Source organism: Tasmannia lanceolata, unplaced genomic scaffold, assembly GCF_043159265.1.
Source record: "Tasmannia lanceolata isolate RefF3 unplaced genomic scaffold, GAP_Taslan_0.1 ptg000023l, whole genome shotgun sequence".
NCBI lineage: Eukaryota > Viridiplantae > Streptophyta > Magnoliopsida > Canellales > Winteraceae > Tasmannia > Tasmannia lanceolata.
Window position 1 is genome coordinate 10,526,788 of NW_027518700.1, and position 23,984 is coordinate 10,550,771.

Below are 23,984 nucleotides of genomic sequence, written 5' to 3' on the forward strand. Positions count from 1 at the left end.
GTTTCTTTTCCTTTCCTTTTCATTTTGCCACGTCAGATTCCTTTCCTTTCCTTTCCTTTCCTTTCCCGGGAAAACAAGTGAACAGAGCCCTAATTCTCCCCGTTGTGACAACTAGGATGCCATCCATATAGCTTACGATTCTGTGCTTCATGAGCACATGGAGCATAAAGAGGTCGGCACTCGTTTCATGCAAGGGAAGGTACGGGATAACAACATCGCTACTCCTTTGGTTCCATCTTCCCAGAAGCTGGAAGATCTCCTCACTAAGGCTTTGGGCCCTTCATTTCTTCAGGCGACTCAAGTTAAGCTGGGCATGATCAACATCTTTGCTCCAACTTGAGGGGAGAATTGTGTGTTTTATTTTTTGCCACTTTCCCTTTTTTGCCCTTCGTGGTTTAAGTATATTTGTATTGCCCTTAGGGGTCCTTGGTCATCATTTGTTGTCATTTGAATCCTAAGCTACCATTTCCATCTTTCTTCTCTCTTCTCTCCTCTCTTTTCTCTCCTCTTTTCTTTCCTTCCTCCTCCCTTCATTATAACCTTAAACTTCTTGATGTCTCCCTAGATTATCAAAAGGTTTATATCTTATGCAGATAACCTGTGATTAAACCCATAGGTGTGTTTAGGAATCATCCTAAGCCTGCTAGGGTCTATTTAGAGGTACACATACTTCCTCTCAGATAAGAAGACAAAGGTCTCTGGTTGAGGCTTGGTTTCTCAACCATGAGGTCTCAGATTCGATCCCAGCTTACCTACCAAAAAAGGAAGAAGAAGGAGAAGAAGACACCACGAGAAGATACTGGCACATCAATCCCAAAGAAATACATCAAAAGACCAAGGTCTTTACTGTCACATACTTTATACTGTTCAAATATTTTGTACTGTTTTTGTTCTTGGATGCTTCCTTATTGTCCCCCGTCAAAATGATATCATGGCAATCGCCTACATACACAATAAGAATTGGCATACCTCTCTATCTTCTTTTTACAAACATAGTGCGATCAACACTGTTTCGTCTAAACCCAATCTCTAAAAGTTTCATGCTAAACTTTTGAAACCATGCTCTAGGAGATTGTTTTAAGCCATGGATTGATTTTATTTTTATTTTTTCCAACTTGCAAACTGTGTACTTCTCCCTGGGAGGAACCAATCCAAGTGAAGTCATATACACCTCTTCTTGCAACTCTCCATGGAGGATTGCATTCTTGAAATCAAGCTGGTATAGAGGCCACTACTGATTGACAGCTAAGGAAATGATCACTCAAAATATTTTAACTTGTCTACAAGAGCGAATGTCTCCAAGTAATCAAACACCATACCTCTGTGTGTATCCCTTTGCCACAACACCAGACTTGTATCTTTCTACCCCACCATTTGGCTTATACTTCACAGTATATATCCATCGGCATCATACAGGTTGACTTCATTCAGGTTGTTACCAGTTCCTAACTGTGATTATTATCGAGGGACAAACCCATCCTAAAAAACTTAGAAAATTTTTACAGAAATATCCCAAAAAGTTTTTCACTCAAAAAACTCAATGGTATAGGGTGTTTCCACATAACTTTGACCAAATGTAGGCCCTCTGATAACATCAGCAATGGCATGTGCTGATGTCAGCATAATGTCACCAATTCGGCCCTCTTCTCTTTGCCTTTTCTCATGTAATAAGTCTTAAACTCTTAAAAACCCGTTGATCATCTAGCAATGACAAAATTCAACTAAGATTTGATATTAAAACCTCTCAATACATGGGGAGCATCAATTGGCCCAAATTGATGCTTATGTACGCACATCAATGTATAGCTGTAACTCTGACAATCTATCTATTAAAAAAAACAACAAAAAAAGAAGCTCTTGATAATCTGATACTCATAACTCATGCTTAGAATGATAGCATGACAGATAGTCGGTGCAACACAAACTATCTTGAAGCCTAGGGAATTGAAAGTCCATTTTTCAAAGCACAACCAATGGTATCCGTGCTCCCTCTCATACAAATCATGGCCTGGCAACTATAGCGTCTAAAGAAACCCACCTAAAAATGTGCAATCAACCCAATTTCGACGATTAGGGAGCCAATAATTTGTCAAATATATTTATCAAGTGTATCCAGCACACACTCTAAAGTCTAAACCCTACATCAATCTGTTGAGTGCCGCCTAGAATTTCTCCCTCTCCATTCAAAAAAAAATTCTCCCTCTCAATACTTCTAGCCAAACCTGCATCTACTCCAACATAATAGCATCCCAAAACCCATGTTTTTAACTGCATCTACTCCATCAATCTGTTGTGTGCCGCCTAAAATTTCTCCCTCTCCATTCAAAAATAAATAAAAAATTCTCCCTCTCAGTACTTCTAGCCAAACCTGCATCTACTCCACCATAATAGCATCCCAACACCCATGTTTTTAACTGTTCCATTGGCATGACCTCCATGTAACAGTTAAGAACATGACATCCTTCCGTCACATAATAATTCATAACAGTAAAACTTCAATGCCCAAGGGTAGAAACCAAACTACCCACAAGTCATAATAAGGCAAGCGTAAAGTAACAAGTTTGTTTGATTCCAATCAGCCGATAACTCGTGAAGCATATGAAGAACTCCCAGCTCAAGAAACAATACTTCTAACCCCATGAAGTCGTTAATCTTGCATATGCGATGTTAATAGGAGTATTCCCGCCTGTGAGTACGTCCCTGCCCTCTGCACACACCGCCCGTACCATTTCAAAAAAAAAAAGGAGTTCCTTAACAAACGCATAAGTGGATCTGTGGATGGATGAAACTTGAAACATTTAGTGACCTATACGTCCTTTCCTATTCTCCCTAATCTATTCCTAAACAGGATTCTTGAGTACTAGTGCACACACAAGAAACACATGACGGAACTTCAAACAGGTGACGAACTTATGGGAAATTTAGAAGTTCTTCCAGCTAGTTTTTACCAGGAAAAACTTTTCCATCTTGTTTTTGCAAGGTTCTTTCTTGTTTCCCTCAGCATAACATTTTCCACATTTCCAAGCCCTGGCCAACTGTTACTGAAAGCACGCCAACTAGAACAAGATGAAAGACCTGAACATTACATAGGAAATATACTGGTCTAAAATATGGACTGAGTGGAAAGGAATCCGCTAGATAGTAGACAACTATTAATTATTTAGAGCAGTCCCCTCTTTCTGAAAGCACAGATGTATTGAGAAGATGGAAAGGAAAAATAGAATTTTTCCTACATTGAAATTTTGAATTGAGACTTGAGACCAATCAGAGGTGCTGAATATTAAAGGACATCAAGCAGTGATTTCCATGCTCGGCAATGGTCTGTGAGACTCTGATAATAGGGTTCCACGAACTCAAGAGAAGATGCTAAATTCCCATCCAATTTGAATAAAAGCATTTCAATTGAAAAGAGAATGTCCCAAAGTTTGTTTCTTCATGTAAAGCAAACCTAGAGAGAGCTATTTAGTATTTCCGTCAAATAACATGATCAGGAATCAACTATTTTGCACAGTGAGGAAACATAGCCGAAAGCTAATGGGTAGTTTGGTTTGTTTATTCCGGGTCGTAAGCTTACGTAGATATTGCACTCAAAATCCAATTTTAGATTGCACAACTAAAGTAGCCGTTGAGCTATAACTACCACTACCAGACACGGCCTTAGAGAAGAAAGACGTAATGAGAGTTTTTAGAGAATAGAGATGTGTGGATTTTCTCTTAGCAGCTGAAGAAGGCTTGGGTTGATCTTTCGGGTTGTGAGCGTTGAGCATGTAACAATAGGTTTAAGGGATTTACGATTATCTCTTTGTAATTTCTTGTAAGCATTGGTCATAGTGAAAGATAATTTCTCTCCTATAATTCTATAAATTTAGGCAACTTTACCGATCCTTATATATAAGTGTGTATTTTGTGCTTGTGTTTTGTTTACTGCTTTCAACATGTATCCCATTAGTCCAACTGCTTGATGCCAATCCGTGTCCCATACATCCAACTTTGGATGCAGACCAAAATCGATTCTCAAAATCCAAAACAAATATGTCTTTAGGATCTAAAGCTCCTGTTACCAACATAATAGACTATATATAGACAAGATACATCCCTTCTCTCACCTCAGATTTGTATGTCTCATCAAAACATGTCAACAATCTCTCCACAATACATAGCCATTTGCTTAACGTTTGAAGAAAAAAAGAAGCCCAATATTCTGTAATTCAAGAGTCAAGGCCCTCCGTTTTAAAGTAAAAAACTGAAAAGAAGATGTTGAAGAAGAAAAGGCAATTGAGTGTGATGGATGCAGAAAACATGGACAAAAAGAGAGAGAAAGAGACCCCATACTAACTAATTCTACCTTCAATATTACCTTTCAAAACAAAATTCTATTTTAAATATTAATCATGAATGATATAGAACAAAAAAATAACAAGTAATCAGTAGAGCAATTCGAGCCTGCTTTTCTTACTAATAGATGCTGGTAAATGGATCCGGAGATATAAAAACGCTCTCCGGAGAGATAATTATATGCGAGTAATTATCAGACTTTGATAGAAAAACTGATCGATAAATTCCACAAGAACAATCAAATTACTGTATTGGAATAAATCACATAAAAAAAGGTCCTTGTCTTCATACACACATCCGCATTTACATAAATAGATTATTTAAAAAAACTGTAAAAAATAGTAATCGGCAGATGATTTGTACATAGAGTTACCAATACATCGATCAGGTAAAATTTTACACAGGCGGTATGTTGGAGAATGAAAACCCTTTGTATCCCTTGTACGCGTAATACGCTATCCGTGTATAATAGAACCCCGGTATGAAGAGAACCGATCCCAACATCGCGAAGAAAATCCCTGTTTCAACAAAACCACATATAATTCCAGAATAAGAAAGAAGAAGAAAGGAGAAATGCTAGCGAGGGTTTTCTTAACAATCCACATATAATGCCAAAAAAACAGAGAATCCCTAACTAGGGTTTTATTAACAAATCCACGTATAATGCCAGAAGAAGAAGAAGAAGAAGAAGAAGAAAGGGTAAACCCTAGCTAGGGTTTTCTTAACAAATCCATATATGATGCCAGAACGAAGAAGACTAAGAAGAAAAGAGGAACCCTATCTAAGATTTTCAAATTCCAAAGAAAAGCCTTGTTTTAACAAATCCACATATAATGCCAGAAAAGGAAAGAAGAAGACTAAGAAGAAAAGAGGAACCCTAGCTAGGGTTTTCAAACTCCAAAGAAAAGCCCTGTTTTAACAAATCCACATATAATGCCAGAAAAAGGGTTTTCAAAATCCAAAGAAAAGCCCTGCTCTAAAAAATCCACATAAAACGACATAGAAAGAAAGAAAGAAGAAACACAGCTAGGGTTTTCAAATTCCAAAGAAATGCCCTGTTTTAACAAATCCACATATAATGCCAGAAAAAGAAAGAACTAGGGTTTTCAAATTACAAAGAAAAGCCCTGTTTTAAGAAATCCCCATAAAATAACATTAAAAAAAAAAAGTCAAAAGGAGAAACCCTAGCTAGGGTTTTCAAACTCCAAAGCGAAGCCCTGTTTTAAGAAATCCATATAAAATGACATAAAAAGAAAGAAACGAGAAACCCTAGCTAGGGTTTTCAAACTCCAAAGAAAAACCCTGTTTTAACAAATCCACATATAATGCCAGAAAAGGAAAGAAAAAGACTAGGGAGAAAGGAGAAACCCTAGCTAGGGTTTTCAAACTCCAAAGAAAAGCCCTGTTTTAAGAAATCCAAAGAAAGAAGAAGAAGAAGAAAGGAGAAACCCTAGCTAGGGTTTTAAAACTCCAAAGAAAAGCCCTGTTTTAAGAAATCCACATAAAATAACATTAAAAAGGAAAGAAAGGAGAAACCCTAGCTATGGTTTTAAAACTCCAGAGAAAAGCCCAGTTTGAACAAATCCACATATAATGCCAGAAAAAGGAAAGAAGAAGACTAAGAAGAAAAGAGAAACACTAGGTAGGGTTTTCAAACTCCAAAGAAAAGCCCAATTTTAACAAATCCACATATAATGCCAGAAAAAGACTAAGGACAAAGGAGAAACCCTAGCTAGGGTTTTCAAATTCCAAAGAAAAACCCTGTTTTAACAAATCCACATATAATGCCAGTAAAAGAAAGAAAAAAGAAAGAGAAAGGAGAAAGCCTATCTAGGGTTTTAAAATTCCAAAGAAAAACCCTGTTTTAACAAATCCATATAAAATGACATAAAAAGAATGAAATAAAGAAGAAGAAGAAGAAGAAAGGAGAAACCCTAGATAGGGTTTTCAAATTCCATACCATGAGCTCTGTCTCCCCCAACCTTGTTGCAAGCCATGAAAATGCCCAAAACAATACCTAGGGTTCCAAAAACGAGCAAAGAAATAGCGAGAGCGATCTCTTTGATTGGTGGTCGGTTTTGAATGATATAAGAAGACTCCATCATTATATCTTCATCTGTAATTGAGAAAGCGTGATCCACATACGCCATTGCTGATAAATTAGAGGAAGATTTGGTGATTTATAACAGAGTTTAGTTGATTGATGAGAGAAATAAAGGAGGAGAAAAGTCTGGTTTTTGAGCTTGGAATTTGGACGGGGGACTTTGATTAGAAAAGCAATCATATTTAATTGATACGGAGAATTTATTAGGAGAGTTGCGTAGTTTGAACAAACTTCAACTAGAATAATGTGGGCCCAGTTGACATTGCTTTTCTGCTTACGTCCAAGCATGGGAGATGAGTACTAGTCCTAGCCAACGGGTGGGCCGGGTTTCACACAAACTCATACAGGTCCGGGGGGTACGGGCTGGGTCACAAATCACCCGGAATCTTACTGGTCACTATTTGGTGAACCTAGACCCACCCGTATGGGCCGGGTAGACCAGCGGGTCACCCTTTTTTTTTATTTTTTATCTGTTGCTGTTTTCATTCCCACACTATAATTGGATGATCCAAACTCTCCATGCGATGGACCATAAGGTAAAATAGGTTGTGCCCCAAAAATTATTTCCGTAGATGATCCTATGGAATTGATTTTTGGAATTGAAACCTCTATAGATTGGAGGGCTAGGATCATCTGTGGAAATGATTTTTTTGGCCACAACCTATATATGTTGTGTTCTATCACATCGACGGTTTAGATCATCCAATGATGTGATCCGTACAGTACTTTCTGAAAATTACCGGACTATAAGGGCTTTCACCATATAAAATCTCAATCATTTGGGTTTTTACAGGCACCTGCGAGTCCACCCAACCGGCCCAGTTTGATGGGACCCGTGCGGGCTGGGTCAAATTTCAACGAGACCAATGTCCCAAACCCGTAAATTTCAAGGGTGGATGCCCTGCCAGTGTACGTGCCCAATATGGAACCATGTAAAATCTCATAGAAGTTATACATTGTTGTTCGGTCGAAAATGCTCTCTGGCGCGATCGATCAGTGAGCCACGCCACTGTGTGGTTGGGTGTGGTGTCTGGGTGCGTGACCATGGGTGAAATGCGAGGGCCTGCCAACCTCTTGGGTGGGAAGAATTGGAAACTCAATTCAACCCTGGGATTCGATTTTTGGTGATTGATAAGAAAAAGGGAAAGACACTTCTTCTTTGGGCTCCTCTACCTTAACACAGATGAAAATGACTTTCTAATTGACGTGACGCCAAATGTGAGGATGTCGACACACGTAGAATGTGAATGACACATCGACACGCGCAGGGGCGATGCCACTTGTAAGGAAAGGGGGGCAATTGCCCCCCTTATTTTTTGGAAAAAATATATATATGCCTTTAATTTTTTAATATATTTTTATACTTGCCCCTTTTTAAAAAATATGCCCCCCTTTCCAATATCCCTAAGATAGAAAATAAGTTTAAAATTTTAATGTTACTATTTTTATCTCCCTTCTTTGTGCAAAATTTACTATAATTTTTGCCCCCTTGTGGAAAATTTTAGATAGAAATTTTTTCTATCTTAATTTTAAGATAGATAAAAAATTACTATAATTTTTGCCCCCCTTGTGCAAAATTTCTGGCATCGCCCCTGGACACGCGCAGAACATGGAATACTTGCGGGGTCTATTAAAACGTAGATGAGCGCAAAACGCAAATAACGCCACTGGTTGTAGACACCCCCATTTTGCTACGCTTTAACAGACAATATTCCACGAGTAAAGTTCACTATTTTTACCCCAAAAATAACGAAAAATAGCATTTATTGCCTTAAGTGTACTAAATCATGTGAGAGACCCTTGAGCATTATTTTGAAAATTGCGGGTCATCAAAACAGTAATCCAACCGCATAAATCATTAATCGATCTAAAATCACCCTAGGTTGCTTCACTGCTAAACTTCTAAAAATATATTGAAACCCAATTTTTGAAGGCACTCCAAATCAACGACCGAGAATGATGGGACATGCTCGCGTCGTCAATTATCAAGTGGTTTAGAGGAAAGATTATGCCATCGTTAGGACCCACCTTGTCGGATTACGAGCATTGAGCGCTAAAATTGACAAATCATGATTGCATCGATATAAACCGTCAGAATGTTAAATCAATGACTTGAGCTGATAATTGGGTTGTTCTGGGGCATAGGATTGATGGATCAAGGATCTGGGTCATCGGTCAGAATAATACTAAAATGGCGGAATCGATCGGAACCTATTCGTCAAATTTGGCAAGATTGGCTGTTGTCTAAATCAACGGCCCAAGCGAGATAAATTAGATTTTCTTAGGAGATCGTGACATAAAAAAGAACAAGAAAATCATTTATTTTCTCCCTCAAATTCATTCTCCCTCTCTTTCTCTCGCTAAAACTAACCCCCCCCCCCCCCCCTCTCAAAACTCCCCTCTCCTTTCCTTTCTCTAACCTCTCATTTTCCTTGGACCCATAAGCCATCCGAATCCATCTCTTTCTCTCAATTCGTAGATTACCCTAATACAAGGTTAAACTAGTTCATTACAGTGTTATGAGACCCACCTTTGGTAGATCTAATCTATTCATTTAATTGGCTTTGCTTTATACCCCATGTGACCCCAAAAGGAATGAATAAAAAACTGTTCACATTAAAATCCAAAAGGGTTTTTAGCAAAAATAAGTTATATTTATAAAGCAGTCGTCTAGTTTGACAATTTTTTAATACAGTCATCACATTTAAGAGAATTTTGCAAATGGGGTTATTCGATCCATTTGTTGCCAAAATACCTACGTAATATTCTTTTTTACTCACAAAAGTGTATAGTGTCCTAATATTTTTAAAGATGAAAATTACCGTTTAAAAAGATCAAGGTATCAATGATGCCCGATGACATGTTTTGATGGGTAGGCCCATTTTTCACATGCGCACATGAGAAAGCTTGTATATATAGGGATGATATTCCCAACCCCTTTTCAGAACTTATCATTGACAATCACATGTATGGTCTTTTTGTAAGTGTTCATCATAAAAGGAACACTGGCAACGGATCTTTGGCGGTCCAACTTCGAGAAAATCACAGTTAACCATATGGATTGAAATTGAAATAGTAAAAGAACATACCGGAAGCCATGGATATTGTCTTGTTGTCTCTTGAAATGGTTCCACTCCGGTATATCTCCTTGTTTCACAACAGACAATGATGGGGATTGTTTTCCTCTTGTCTTAGACGTGGATTCACAGAAAATGGAAAAGATTAGTTGTGTACAAGCAGGGACCGGAGGCTTCTCTTATAGACGTTTGAGGAAAGGAATGCAACTTCTCATCACGCTGACCCTTCTCTCAAACGTCTCTTTGTTTACACCTGTTCCAAATATACCCTTTCACAATAAAGGGATACATTTTATTCTTTAAACACTTAACTAACTAAAATGATCTCGGTCGTTGATCTTGCTTAGGCCACATCCGCCGTTAGGATTAAATCCTAACATTCTCCCACTTGGCCAGCAAGATCTTTGTGCCATACATAAGAATCATACCTTTAAGTTAGTTAAGTAATAAATAAAACATTTCGTTCAGCAAATACTACTAACAATAAACCATGTAACCATTGGGTCACCAACTCTACCCAATAGCCTACCCCACGATTATATCATTAGTAATACTTACCAACATGAATGTAAACGCATGCATGCATAAGATGTAAATATGGTCCAAAACAGTCTACAGACACTCTACCTCTTACTCACAATCCATTTACGTAATTTGAACAAAATGGAGCGGTAGAAAATAATATATATATCAGAATCATAAAATAAAATGTGATCACAACAGTGTATCTCAATACTTAATGCAGACTCCCACTGTCACAGGCTATCAAAAGTGTCAACCAACCTTATGCGCGCTACATGCTCTCTGAAGAGCTTTGGTGACTAGCCCTCAGTCAAAGGATCCGCCAACAGAAGTGCGGTGCTTATGTAATTTTCAGATACACACTGATTCTGAAGTTCCTCACGACAATATGTCAATACATTAACCCCATTGCTTGATTTGTCGTTCTTGGAATTGTAAAACCGCAGCGAAATTATCACAATACATTCTCAGTAACTTTTCGACTATCAATAAGATAAAACCCTGAGACAAAATTCTTCTACTTCAAGGCATAGTACAAGGCCTTGAAGTACTGTGGACCCCGATCCTGAGGACGGTGAGCAAGGAACGCGAGATCCCCCGTCAATCCTCTAAGATCTCCACAATGTGAAGGAGAGCTCTACAAAGGAACTCTTGAAACAGATGCCACTCACGGCATGGGTGGTGGTGTATATGTATGAGATACATTTTGATCCGGAGACAGGAGCCTCGAAACCAAGACATACCTACAGAGTCGCCATCCAAGGAGTCGGCCCTAGAACCCCTTAAAATACTCTGTCGCAACGGATAACCAGAGATGCAAAGGTCCGTGCCTGGTGACGAATGAGGAAGATCCGAAGAGCACCCCCAATTCGCCTAAGTACAAGCACTTGGTCTCTTATGCCATTTTTAATTAACTTTGAAGAGTTTTGGGCGAAAATCATGTGAAATGGGAACGAGTATCCCCGAGAAAATGTCTATCTAAGCATGCATGGCCCGGGGATGGGCAAAAGAAAATAAACATCCAAATCCTAACTCATCGCATCTAATCCTAACTCATCACATTCTAGGAAAGCAATAACATCAGCATGCAGAGCTATAACTAAATAGACAATGATAGATATAATGAGATAAGGAAAGCAGTAAAGAGCTGTATCTAGATAGATAATCAAGATAAGACAAATGAATAAACGCTATAACTAAGCAACCAAATTAGTAAAGTAAACACATTAACATGCAAACCTATATGAGAGATAAGGTTAAGAAAAATAGCAATCAATCACATGCTAGAGAAGTAAGCAAACTAAAGGTAACATAAAAGAAACTAAAGACAAACACACAATGAGCTAAACGATGTGTGAAAAGAAAGGAATCAGAAAGTCGACGATATGCAAGGACTAGAAATGCCAGGGAAAAGATGAGGGGACATATGATAGGCTCAGAGGGCGATTCAAAAAGGAATCAAGCTCAGTGATCCTAATCTGCTGAAGATCGGACAAGTCTCGCGATTGTCATGACCCATTGTTGGGCTCAGCGAGAACAATCCCCGTGAAGGGGCCACGCTACGTCATCGCCCGTCCCAAAACTCGATAAAACGTCGGAAAACCGATGAAAGAAATCAAAAAATCACGATCAAAATCAGAAAAGGAATGAAAAGGGGACTCCGAGTGACCTGACAATCACCATCCTTGCCCATTTTTGTTTTTGTTTTGAAAGGTTTGAAAGTGTTTGAAAAATATTTATTAAAAATGTTTGACTGAACTTGGGTGGACCCAAGCTACCTACGTACCCTGTGGAAAGGGATCAAGCCAACGTAGTTCGAAGCAGCTTTTACGAAAAATGTTTTTGGTATTTTTGATGTTTTTTTGTTGTTTTTATCCCTTTGATTGAAAGGGGGTTTTGGCTCAAAAGGTTTTCGTCCATCGTCGCCTAAACTCGAGAGAAGTGTTCCCAAAATCAATGGAATCCCAAAACTCGAAAAGGATCTCGAGGAACGTGCAAAGAAGAATCCTGAAAAGAAAGGAAACCCTTCAAACCCTGTGAAGACCCTAAGGTGAGAACAATGATAGGAAGAGCAAGGGGTTGGCTCAAGAAACATTCCATCATAGCCTAAACCCGAGGAGAATAACGAAGTGTTCCCTAAATCGATGGGGTCCCAAAATGCAAGGAGAATCCTGAGGAACGTGTGGAAAATGGAACCCAAAGAAAGGAAAACCCCTCGTCCTTATGAGCATGAAATGGCAGGAAGATGGAATCCCTGACCTTACGAAGATCTCAAGACGTGAGAAGGGACAGGAGAGGAAGGAGTCGCCCTAAAAGAAGAAACCCATAACCCTGCAAATACTATCAAACACCAACGATTATCCTACATTTTAATGAATGCTCTTTAAAACAGAAGGAAGCTTCCAAGACACCAAAATGAAACCCAAATTCCTACACAAGACCCGATAGGGTAGACGAGAGAAGAAAAGGAAGGGACTCAAGTATTTTCATTACAACCTTAAAAACTCCCACGATGATACCTTCCACTGTTTTAGATGATTAATAAAATCTTCTAAGATAGCAGTTTGTATTTATAACAGATTGGGGAATGCAGGAGACCCCATACCAACAGAATCTTTTAAGGTGATAATTCAATTCAACTAATTATTCGAACAACATTATAGGAGCAATTTTGTTTCATTGTAACAGACCTCTCAGTTACTCCGTAATGGTTCAGTCAATAGATTTAAAGGAACATGCAAGACTAACTAATTTTCAAAGTAATCTCAACTTGAACTTAGGGGGAGTATCACAAATAAATAAAGACAAAGACCCATAAATTGCTCGACTAATGATATTCAAATCATGACAAAAGTCCGTTAGTTATAAAATCTTTCACTCCAGTGTCACTTGGAAAACATGATTATCAAGCAAGGTAACACAAGTATCATTATCTTCCATGTTTGATTCCATTTATAGCATTCAAGTCATGACAAAAGATGATGAAAGATACTTCTGATATGTGTAGGGGATGAGGCGACGCATATAAACCTAAACAGCTAGAACGAGGAGGACATTTGACACTCGAATTTCTATACTGAAATAGAATCATATGAGATAAATCAAACAATCCGACAGGGGGTGACTGATACCATTTAAGGAAATGAGATCCACATGCCTAGTTGATGCTAAAACTGTTGGAGCAACCTCATTATGCCTCAAAATTATTTTCGACCATGAAATTAGAAGCAACAATCGGGTTTTATAGCTAAGATTTAAACTCTGAGGATTCATACAATTCTAAATATGATTTCAATTAGATAAAGGAAATAGAAAATGATGCATAACAAACACCAAGGCAATATGAAGACGAACCCCAAACCAAAAGCATCATCGATTAAGGTAAAGATATGCAAAGAATAATCAAATGAAATGCAAAGGAGACTAAACTTTTCTCGAGTTATTTCAGAGTTCCGATCTCCTCAGATTTTTGCTCCTTCAACTACGCTCCAATTGAGATTAGTATTGGTCAGCAAGGGTGATGATGGTTGAGATGGATTTGGGTGAAATTTTAGAGACAGTTATGGTAGAAGAAAGGGGTTTGTGGTGAAGGAATGGCCAGAAATGGAGTGGGTTTGGGCGGTGGCTGAGGAGGGTGTCACCAGAATTTATGGTGGAAATAGAAAACGAATGGGTTTCAATAGGGGCTAAAAATGACAAAGGTTTTGAAGAAGATGAGGTGATAATGATGATTGTAGTGGAGGGTTAAAGATGTAGGGATGATGGATGTAATGGAGGTTAGGGGCGGTGATGTAGAGAGGGTAGCTAGGGCAAGATTCTTGCCGGATTCCGGCTAGGATGGCCAGAGAAGATGATGGAGGTTGGGGGAAAATTGCAGAAGTGGCTGATGGTGGAAGAGGGTTTGGGTGAAATGGGGCTATGACAGTGGCAAGGAAGGTGGGATCTTGTGAAGAGGGAAATAGAAATGGGTTATGGGGAAATAAAGTGGGTTTAGGAGATAAGGAAGATGGTGGAGGTAGGGTCGGTGGCCGGAGCTCCGGTGATGGAAAAGTTGCAGAGATGGGATTAAGATGGAGGAGGGTGAAGGGAGAAGAAGAGGGTTTGAAGAAATTTTATAGAGATGGGTTCGGATTTGGGGAGAAGTGGTCGAAGAAGAGGGAGATGGCCAGAGGTAGAAAAACGGCTGAAGATGGTGGTTGGCTGTTCACTCCTCCTCCTCCCCTCTCTGCAAATCTCTCTCAACCTCTTTCTCTACTCTTCTCTCTGCTATGGTCAGAGCTCTGGTGAGAAGGCTGGGGAAGGAAGCTCTCTCTCTATTGTGTTGCTCGGATAGAAGAAAAAAAATGGACGCCTCCTCCCTTCTCTTTTCCAACGAGCCCTCTTTTATATGCAAGACTAGGGTTTTTCTTTTTGCAAGTCAATCCTCACCCTCCATACCTCATACTCCTTTTCTCCACCATTGATCCTTTTTATTAGCCCTAATACCGTTTAACAAACCTTAAAAATCTAGAATGTTCCTCTTAATCTTAGCCTTACACCTCAGCTGTTTTGATCCAACAACCCATGTTCATTGCTTGTAAAGAAAGCAAAGCCAATTTTACTAAAATGTCCCAAGGGTAAGATGATTTTACCCTCTTGCCACTACACTCTACTTTGCCTTTTCTTTTCATCAATGGGCACCTCTGCTATGCTAGTTCACCCCCCTCTTCTACAATAAAGAGAGATAGCATCAACACTGCCACGCTTTGATAGTTGCACTAACCTGTTTTGTTTTCTCTACACCGATTGACCTGTGGGTTGACATGGGCACTCTCTAGCCGCTATAATGCACCCCCTTTTTGTATCAAACAAGGAAAATGATATGAGCACAGCCAGATTGATAATGGCATAAATTCGGCTTGTCTTTTTGTCCATTTTTCTCCCATTTTTTGTGTAATTTTACGAGAGGATTCTGGAGAACACTGACAATATTTTGGGTAACACTCTGTGCTCAAGCAGACAAGGTGGGTTAGTGAAAATATCAACATAAGGTTGTACAATTAAGCCTCAGGACTCGGGAACTCAACAAGGGGGTTAACGCTAAAACTTTGGGATATTTTGTAAATTTTGGAAAACAAAGATTGGAGGGACCGGGGTTCGGAATTATGGCTCAATCTTGGGATGTTCAGGGTTCAACCTTAGGTTTTCCAATCTAAGAGCTAGGCTTCAGACATTAGAAATTTTTTTCGAGACCTCACTTGATTTCGGGACTTTACTCGACGTTAGGGATTTATTCGAATTTGGGGGTCAGGCCAAAATGGGGTGTCTACAAGTACACAATAAACTCCGTACCCAAGGTGGAAACAACTGAGTGTCAAACTGACATTCTTCCATGATTTAGGACTTTCTGCAAAATATACTAGAGCAAAACTCTAAGTGTTCCGACAACAGTCAGAATTAGATTAACAAATCACACTATGGTTATCTCATTTACTTTATGTGAGCATTAAACCTTTAGTCCCTTACAGACAATGTATAACCTTTTGGCAAATTTCCAATGATCCACACATAAATAACATTGGTACTTTCTAAATTTTCCCACCATATAGGTTATACACAAATAGGTGCAGATTTAAACATTCAATAGACCCCCAATTGCGGAACTATTAGGGAACCTCTTTATCTGCTCATATAATGAATCGATCCTGGGACCTTGGAATTGACTGAATATATCACCCTTAACTATAGGAACACTACAAATGGAGTAATTTATCCATGTTCAATACTTAAAGGACTATACCAATATAGGCTTTCTGCAATTTCAGTAATCCTCGAGTCCCAACTACGTGAACCTAAACTCCTATCATGTAGGATGCTTCACCTGAATTCTTTTGTATGAATATCACTGAACATGGCCAAGTACTACTAGCAAGTAGTATAACATCAACACATAACACGAGGAAGATAATATTACTCCCACTGACTTTAAGATATATCCATTATTCTATGACAATTCCTTACAATCTAACATAGAGTACTAAATGAAACTTTATGTACAATTGTCAAGAAGTCTGCTCTAAACCTTAAGCAGAATCTCTAAGTCTACAGACTATGTGCCTCTTTCCTTAGCCTCAAAACCTTCAGGTTATAGATAACCTCAAAAAAGTCACCTTTTAAGAAAGTCACTTTTATAATAATTTATTGTTACTCTTGATCACAACGAGTTACAAACTTCATGACCATTCCAAAAGAATATTTCTTAAAACATGAGAGAAAGTATTCTTATTGTTTCTGTCCGAGTGAAGCCTTTGCAATCAAATTTTCCTTATATCTCTTAATTCCACCTATGGAGTCTCTCCTAGTCTTAAAGACCCATATACAGCCAAATGGCTTGATTCTTAAGTCTTCGACAAGGTTTCATTGAGAGAAACTCTTCTTTCATGGCTTCGAGCCATTGAGTTTCTTGATTTCTCATTAGTGCTTGACTGAAAGAAATGAAATTACTTAGTCATTTCTCACACACTCAGAAAGACATATAGTCATCAGCAAAAGTCGTCATTCTCACTTAATGTGACCATATCAAGAATTGTTCGGTAGTCGTCACCACCAAAACATTTATAATGTGAGTTGTTAACTTATATGTGCCTTTTGATGTTCCAACGAGCATTGGTACCACCTGCTCTTGGATCACCAGTACCGGTACTACAATCTGGTTCTCCTTAAAGGTGATTTTACTAAAGACACTACACTCCCACTAAGGTCACCATCCTTTAGAAGTCTTGGCACATTTAATCCCGAAAATATACGTAGTATGGGTCAACCAACAAAACCTAAAACCCTTAAATACTTTAAGATAATCTATGAAGTTGTAACTTATGGTCATAGAGCTTAATCACTTTATTTGTGGGTTATAAACTTTTACAAAGTTGCATGTTTCCCAATTTCAGCTTCCTTATGACCCATAAATCTTAAAGGGTCTTAGGCACAGCCTTACTTGGATCACAAAATACATGGGTGTTTTAAGAGTTTTAACCCACAATCTTAGGCAACAGAGAGTTGCATAAATGACCCTCATTATTTTGATCGTTTATGTTAAGTTAATTCTCGACTCTTACCTTATAGATTACAAACAAAGATAGGGCCTCCTACTTCTGATTAGAGAGACACATTTAACTATGGCTAGAAAATTTAACCAAAAGGGTAACACCTTTTGCCACCGACCGTCAGAGTCAAAAGATCCAAGTTGTTATTGTGAATGATTTTTAGTAGATCGATACTCTTGGTGACACCCTAAACCGATTAATCTTTATATATTTTTCCTTCAATGTACCCCGTATCATTGTTTAAATCGGTAAAATCAAGTGAATCTAGAATTCTTCTTTTACCCAACTATCCTCAGAAATGTGGTTAAAAAACTTAAGCCACTGATTGGATAAATTCTTGTCCACGCGATTTCATTTATTTCTAACAATACCGATTATCTCATTCTAATGCAAGGTGGGCCAAGTCTAACCTTAAGAGAAGTGCAATCCAAGTCAATAAGGATTGCCCTAAAGAGAACTAAGCTCACTAAATGGGAAATGAAAAACTAGAGAGAATCCATTATACTTCCTGACCTTGATTCATAGCCAAAGGAATCAAGTTTTTCTAGAACAAGGTTTCTAGTTCATATGAAACCAAAATTTCAGAAAAGAGTGGCGAGTAACAATTGATTCAACAACTACCTTTATTCTATTTCCCGATATAATGGTATACTCTCCTCTAATAAGCACCTGACTCTCACGGAGACCTCACATAGAATTCTAAATGTGAATAGTAATGCCTTAATCTATTCACAAATCTTTTCCGGAGTACTTACTAAATAGGAATCACAATATACAAAGATATGATATTAATTCCAGGCCATATCGAACTTAAGGGATCCATACTTTATGTGTCATTTATTATTCAAGATAATGGCACTTGATACCAAGTTCACTCTCTTTAATTGATAATGCTAAGGCTAGTCTATATCTTCGGGACTCTAATGTTGCCATTTAGAATAACAAAGTGGTGTGTCGTAAAGTGAGCACAACCAAGGTTCTGAATGTAAAGCCTTTCAAAATGTGCTCAAAACTACAACTTTGGTGAATATACTTTAAGGTTATCAAAACACATCATAAGGGTATTTGCAAGTGCTTCAAATGATCCTCTAAAATATTCACTAACTACATTCAAGAACTCCTTTGCATTTTTCAGTCTTAAAAACATCTCGAATTGCATAAAAAATGGAGGTCTACCATTACTACTAGATTGATACTAACATTGAACTCCCACTATTCATAAGCATCTTTTAGATGTGGGTTTAGTGAGCATGTCATTCAATGACGCATAGTCTAGACTTTTGTAGTCTTGAATTATGCAGATCTATTCCATCACTTGCTAAGGTTTCAGACCCACTAAAGTACTCAACATAATCGGTATCTAGAAAAGATACCAACAACTTTACTGTCGCGGACACAGACTTGCAGTTCCAAACATGCTCACTTCTTATAACATCTATTCAGTCCACAAATGGAGTTTAATTAACTCAATCCACGATTTCAATCAATCCAACTGAAAAGAATGACTAAAATGTCTAAAATCATGATAATACATAAGTGTGCTTCTAATTAGATACCATACGTGCCATCGTGGGCCGTCCGTTGGGCCGTGCCACGATGCACAATTGGTTTCTACTTTAGAAAACACAATACCATGATTATGAAGAGACACCGGTGTATTACCGTGGGTCGTCCATTGGGCTGTGCCACGGCACACAATTGGTTCTCAAATACAATACTCAGTCATTCATCTTTAGGAAAAAATTGTTGGATTGCCCAGAACCACAGAAACACATAAATGTGATCCTTACGAAACATCAGACGTGTCATTGTGGGCCGTTCGGTGGGCCGTGCCACAATACACAAATAATTTTTAATTCAGGCAATCACAATACTGTGATTATGGCGAGACACTAGGCGTGTCACCGTGGGCTGTCTTGGCTCTCCCAACGAGTCAACTGCCTTAATTAGAATAATTTATCAGTAATAAATTCATTAAAAATCAGTGCCCCTATGGCATTTGGTTGAGTTCCTTAAGAGTTTGGAATCATAATCAAACTCAAAACACACTTTAAAAGTCCAAAAGTAATAAAGATTACTGGACTCATATCAAACAGTGTTCAGATGCCGAAACTGAAAACACAAATGAATTTAGAAGGGTCCAAAACCCTTGGAACTGATCTAACCCTAGCCCTAAACCTCCAAACTTTGATTTAAAATCACACTTATAAAATCAAAAGTCTTTTGAAGTTGCACTGTCAGTATATTATGCAGTGCTCAAATACCAAAACCGACCCCTAAAATGGGTCCAAAACGGTCTAAAACCTTAGGAACCAGTCTAATCCAAGCCCAAAACTCCAAAACTTTTGACTTAAAACCAAATTTATAAAGTCAAAAGTGTTAAAAATACACTATACGTGTATTATACAGTGCTCAAATAGCAAAATGAATAGTAAAAATGGGTTCAGAGGGTTGGAAAATGTTCGGAACCAGTTTTACTCTGGCCTAAAACCCTAAAATATTTGACTAAAAAACCAACTTGAAAAATTGAAAGTTTCTGAATTTACACTGTACCTATATGATACAGATCCCAAATGCCAAAACCGACCCCGAAGATGGATTCAGAAGGGTGCAAAACCCCCAGAACAATTATAATCCGGCAAACCATATCACAAAAATGGGCCAAACCGAGTCAAACATATCACAAAAATGGGCCAAACCGAGTCAAACACAGATTTGGGCCGTTTGGGCCTATGGTCCGATTCGGGTCAGGTTGGGCCAAGTGGTCTGGTGGATTTAGAGGGTCTACTGGGCCCTTTTAATTGAAAAACCGCTTGCGGATCCTTGATGGGCCCGCGCGGCCCGGTTCGGCCTGCGAAGCCCGACACTATTCATCGTCTTCTTCATTAAAATAGTGAAAATTCCAGCAAAATCCAAAAAAAAACACTCAAAGTTTGATTTATCATTGCGGCTTCATTTGAAGTCTGATTGAGGCACAGAATATGCCGTTGGACTCGTCTCTCGACGAACTTCACAACCATGTCGGAAAATCACCGGTCGGAGCAACCGTTGTCCAGCGGCACGCCGTTTTCCGGCGATGTGCAAAACGTCCCAAATATTAAAATTTTCATCTTTAAATAGCCGCCAAACGCAATCCAGACATCGGATCGACGAAGCGTTTGTTGTGTTGGATTCGTGGGAACACAAGCAACGTTTAAGTGCCATTTAATCATCGATCCGACTCCAGAATTGATGGCGGCACTCAAAATACTAGTTTTCACGAACCCTATTTCAATCACTTTTAATGCAATTTTCTCGTCATTTTCTCGCCGGAACCGTGGCTCTGACACCACATGTAAGTGTTCATCATAAAAGGAACACGGGCAATGGATCTTTGGTGGTCCAACTTCGAGAAAATCACAGTTAACCATATGGATTGAAATTGAAATAGTAAAAGAACATACCGGAAGCCATGGATATTGTCTTGTTGTCTCTTGAGATGGTTCCACTCCGGTATATCTCCTTGTTCCATAACAGACAGTGATGGGGACTGTTTTCCTCTTCTCTTTGACGTGGATTCACAGAGAATGGAAAAGATTAGTTGTGTACAAGCAGGGACCGGAGGCTTCTCTTATAGACGTTTGGGGGAAGGGATGCAACTCCTCATCACGCTGACCCTTCTATCAAACGTCTATTTGTTTACACCTGTTATACCCTTTCACAATAAATGGATACATCTTATTCTTTAAACACTTAACTAACTAAAAATGATCTCGGCCGTTGATCTTACTTAGGCCACATCCACCGTTAGGATTAAATCCTAACACTTTTTACAAGGACATTTCTGTCTTTTTAACAAACAAAAAAAATCCACCATGGGTATTTTGGTTACAAGTTGATTGCAAGATTTGATTTGCAAAATTCATTCAAATATTATGCTTATATTTTCAGTTTGTCAAACTAGAAGACTCTTTTAGCAACTAAAGCAAAACTATAAGACTTAAAAGGCAATCAAATGAATAGCTTAGATCATCTACTAGGATGCTCTCTCTCTCTCTCTCTCTCTCTCTCTCTCCCACCAACCGAACCTCATTTCTTGATTGACCACCAACCGAACCCATATTTCTCATTCTATTCTCATCCCATATTTTTGCTAGCCCAAGAAGCTTTCTCGCCCTTATCATTTTAACTACCAAATCTATCCTAACTTTTGAGGATTCTAATTCACAAAGGGTGGAGAGGAGTGATGTTATAAATGCCATACATGGTAGAAAAAAAAAAGATTAGCTCTCATCTCCAGCTCCCTCCCCTTATATTTCTCACCCACCCTTCCACCTCCTCAACGACTTTGCTTCTCATCCTTATCCCTCTACGCTCATCTTTCTCTAAAAGGAGAAGGGAGACCATTCGATGGGGGGAGATGGCCACATTCATCCTTGCACCCATTGCAGCCCTCTCTGCCCTTGCACCACCATTCCAGCCCCTTTCTCCCCTTGCACCCATTGAAGCCCTGTCTCCCCTTGCGCCACCGTTCCAGTCCTCTCTCCCCTTGCACCACCATTGCAGCCCCCTCGCTCCCACCATCATCGACACACCCAACGGCAGCCCACTCTATCTCTCCATTTTACACATACCAACCCCCATTCTAAACCTCCTTGGTATAACCCCCAAACCAACAGCCTCCTCTCATCCCAGCCAACAGTAGCCCTCTCCAGGGGCGGAGCCAGGAATTTACACTGGGGGGCTGGACTAATTTTATTTTTACAATACCCGGAATTTAATGATTTTGAATTGTGATTCTTTATGCATTAGTTTTGACTTGTGTTGATTTTCTTTTTTCTTTTTTAAATGGACTACTGTTGCTGAAATTAATGACATCTTTTAGTTGAATCTTATCTGAATGTTGTTGTTAAATTGATAATATACAACTTGGCTGTCAAATTACAATTGATATACACTCAATTAATAAAGGGAAGTGATATTTACGCCCCTTTTTATTACTAGGGACACCCGGTCCCAGGGTATGAACGACTAAAAGGGGACTAATTTACTTTACGTCAGACGAATCTAGTGGGTTTGATTACCAGGTACATTGGCGCTAGGTGTCCCTGGTGATAAAAGGGGCGTAAATATCACTCCCCTTAATAAAATATTTACTTAACACTAACTGTCTGAAAATTGTAATTTTTTTCTGAAATTTTTTTATTTTGGATTTTTTTTTCATGAAAAATAACTTTACCAAATGATAAAAAATTAGATAAAGTCCATGAAAAAAATTAGATAAAGTCCATGTAATCCGTTCGAAAAAGATGATCACAAGATAATAGCAAAATGTCCTCTATTTGTATGTTCTTGGCATCATGCACAAATTCTAGAAATAAATATAAATAATTAATTGAAGATCTCAACAGAGATGCAGAAACTTGCCACTATATTTAGTTTTCCCTTGTTTGTTTGTATATCCACATCTAGTGACTGATATTTACACCCCCCTTGTTTTTTATACCGTGTACCTCTTTATTCTACCATAGCTCATTGGTCATTGGACTCTGTAAGATGACTTGATGAGGCATTGTAGTAGGCTAGTAGCTTATGAAGGACTTAAATTTAAAACACATGCATCATCCCAAAAGAAGGGGATTTAAATAAGGTGCAAGTATATGCATTATTATATTTTGATGGTGGCACCGTGGTTTCTCTGAAAATTTTTCTTTCCACAATTTAGATACCTTGTTTTACTGCGAGAAAGTAAAAAAGGAACCTTAAAATAAGATAATAGAGAACGTTAACTTACCAACTTCTCCAAAAGCTTAAGTTGTGGAGAAATGCATTATTTATCTTTCATACTTTAACACTCCCCCGCACGTGTGGCCCACTTGGCAAACACGTGGCACATGTGGTCCTACTTTGGGCCGACCATGTGAATTTACGCTATATGGGAGGTTTGAACTCGAGACATTTGGCTCTGATACCATGTTAACTTACCAACTTCTCCAAAAGCTTAAGCTGTTGGAGAAATGCGTTATTTATCTTTTATACTTTAACAGAGAAGAGTTAAGAGTAGATGAGGTCTCTATGGGATTAGAGGTTGAGAGTGTGACTGTGAGAGAGATATTGAGATTGATAGAGATTGAGGGAGAGTGGGAAAGAAAAAAAGATATTCTAATAGGGTGGCAGAAGAAGAGCATATCGTTGGAAGGAAATCCCCAAAATTTTTTACTTGCACAGAGAGAGTTATTAGAGAAATACCAATACCCTCTTCCAAAAAAATGGAAAAATTAAATGGGGGCAAAAGGGCAATTCCGTAAAACTCAATTATGGGATATGACATAATCAATTTTTTTACGATTTTTAAGGGCTATATCACTTTGGAATTTGCACTAACAAATTTGGGGGGCCGTAGCACTTTGGAATTTACACGAAAAAATTTGGGATAAGACAGAATCAATTTTTTTACGATTTTTAAGGGCCATATCAGTTTGGAATATACAAGAAAAAATTTCTCCACATATCAAGGATTTTGCAAATCATTGGCCCACGCTATATGTGGTTCAGCCCCTGGCCCTCTCCCATTCCATCTCCCCTCCCAACAGCAACAGCGCTCGCTCTCTCGCTCTTTCCTCTTCTAGTGACCGACCATTGTTCTCCTACTACCTATGTTTGGCTTCACCTTGGTCGAGCCCTTGCCCAATCTCTTCCTTCAAACAACTTCTCAGGAAAGGCACAGCCAAGTTCTACTCGAATCTCATCTCACAAGAAAGGTCAGTAGTTTTCATTTGGTCTATAAAAGGCAATGCTTTGTTTATTTTCTTGGAATTAATCAAATGTGCCTTTTGCTATAATGCAAGCAGTAAACATGGGCTGCATTAGAATCAATGCATGGGC

General features: G+C 38.6%; 1 protein-coding gene across 1 annotated transcript; it reads right to left on the reverse strand.

The window, feature by feature from the left end:
- Positions 1-4,559: 4,559 nt before the first annotated feature.
- Positions 4,560-6,628, reverse strand: LOC143856352 (uncharacterized). Its single transcript, XM_077366549.1, has 2 exons — positions 6,296-6,628; positions 4,560-4,853 (listed from the first exon to the last, which is right to left on the reverse strand). Exons 1-2 carry the CDS (start codon positions 6,483-6,485, stop codon positions 4,732-4,734), a joined length of 312 nt encoding a protein of 103 aa, XP_077222664.1. The 5' UTR covers positions 6,486-6,628; the 3' UTR covers positions 4,560-4,731.
- Between the last annotated feature and the right edge of the window lie 17,356 nt (positions 6,629-23,984).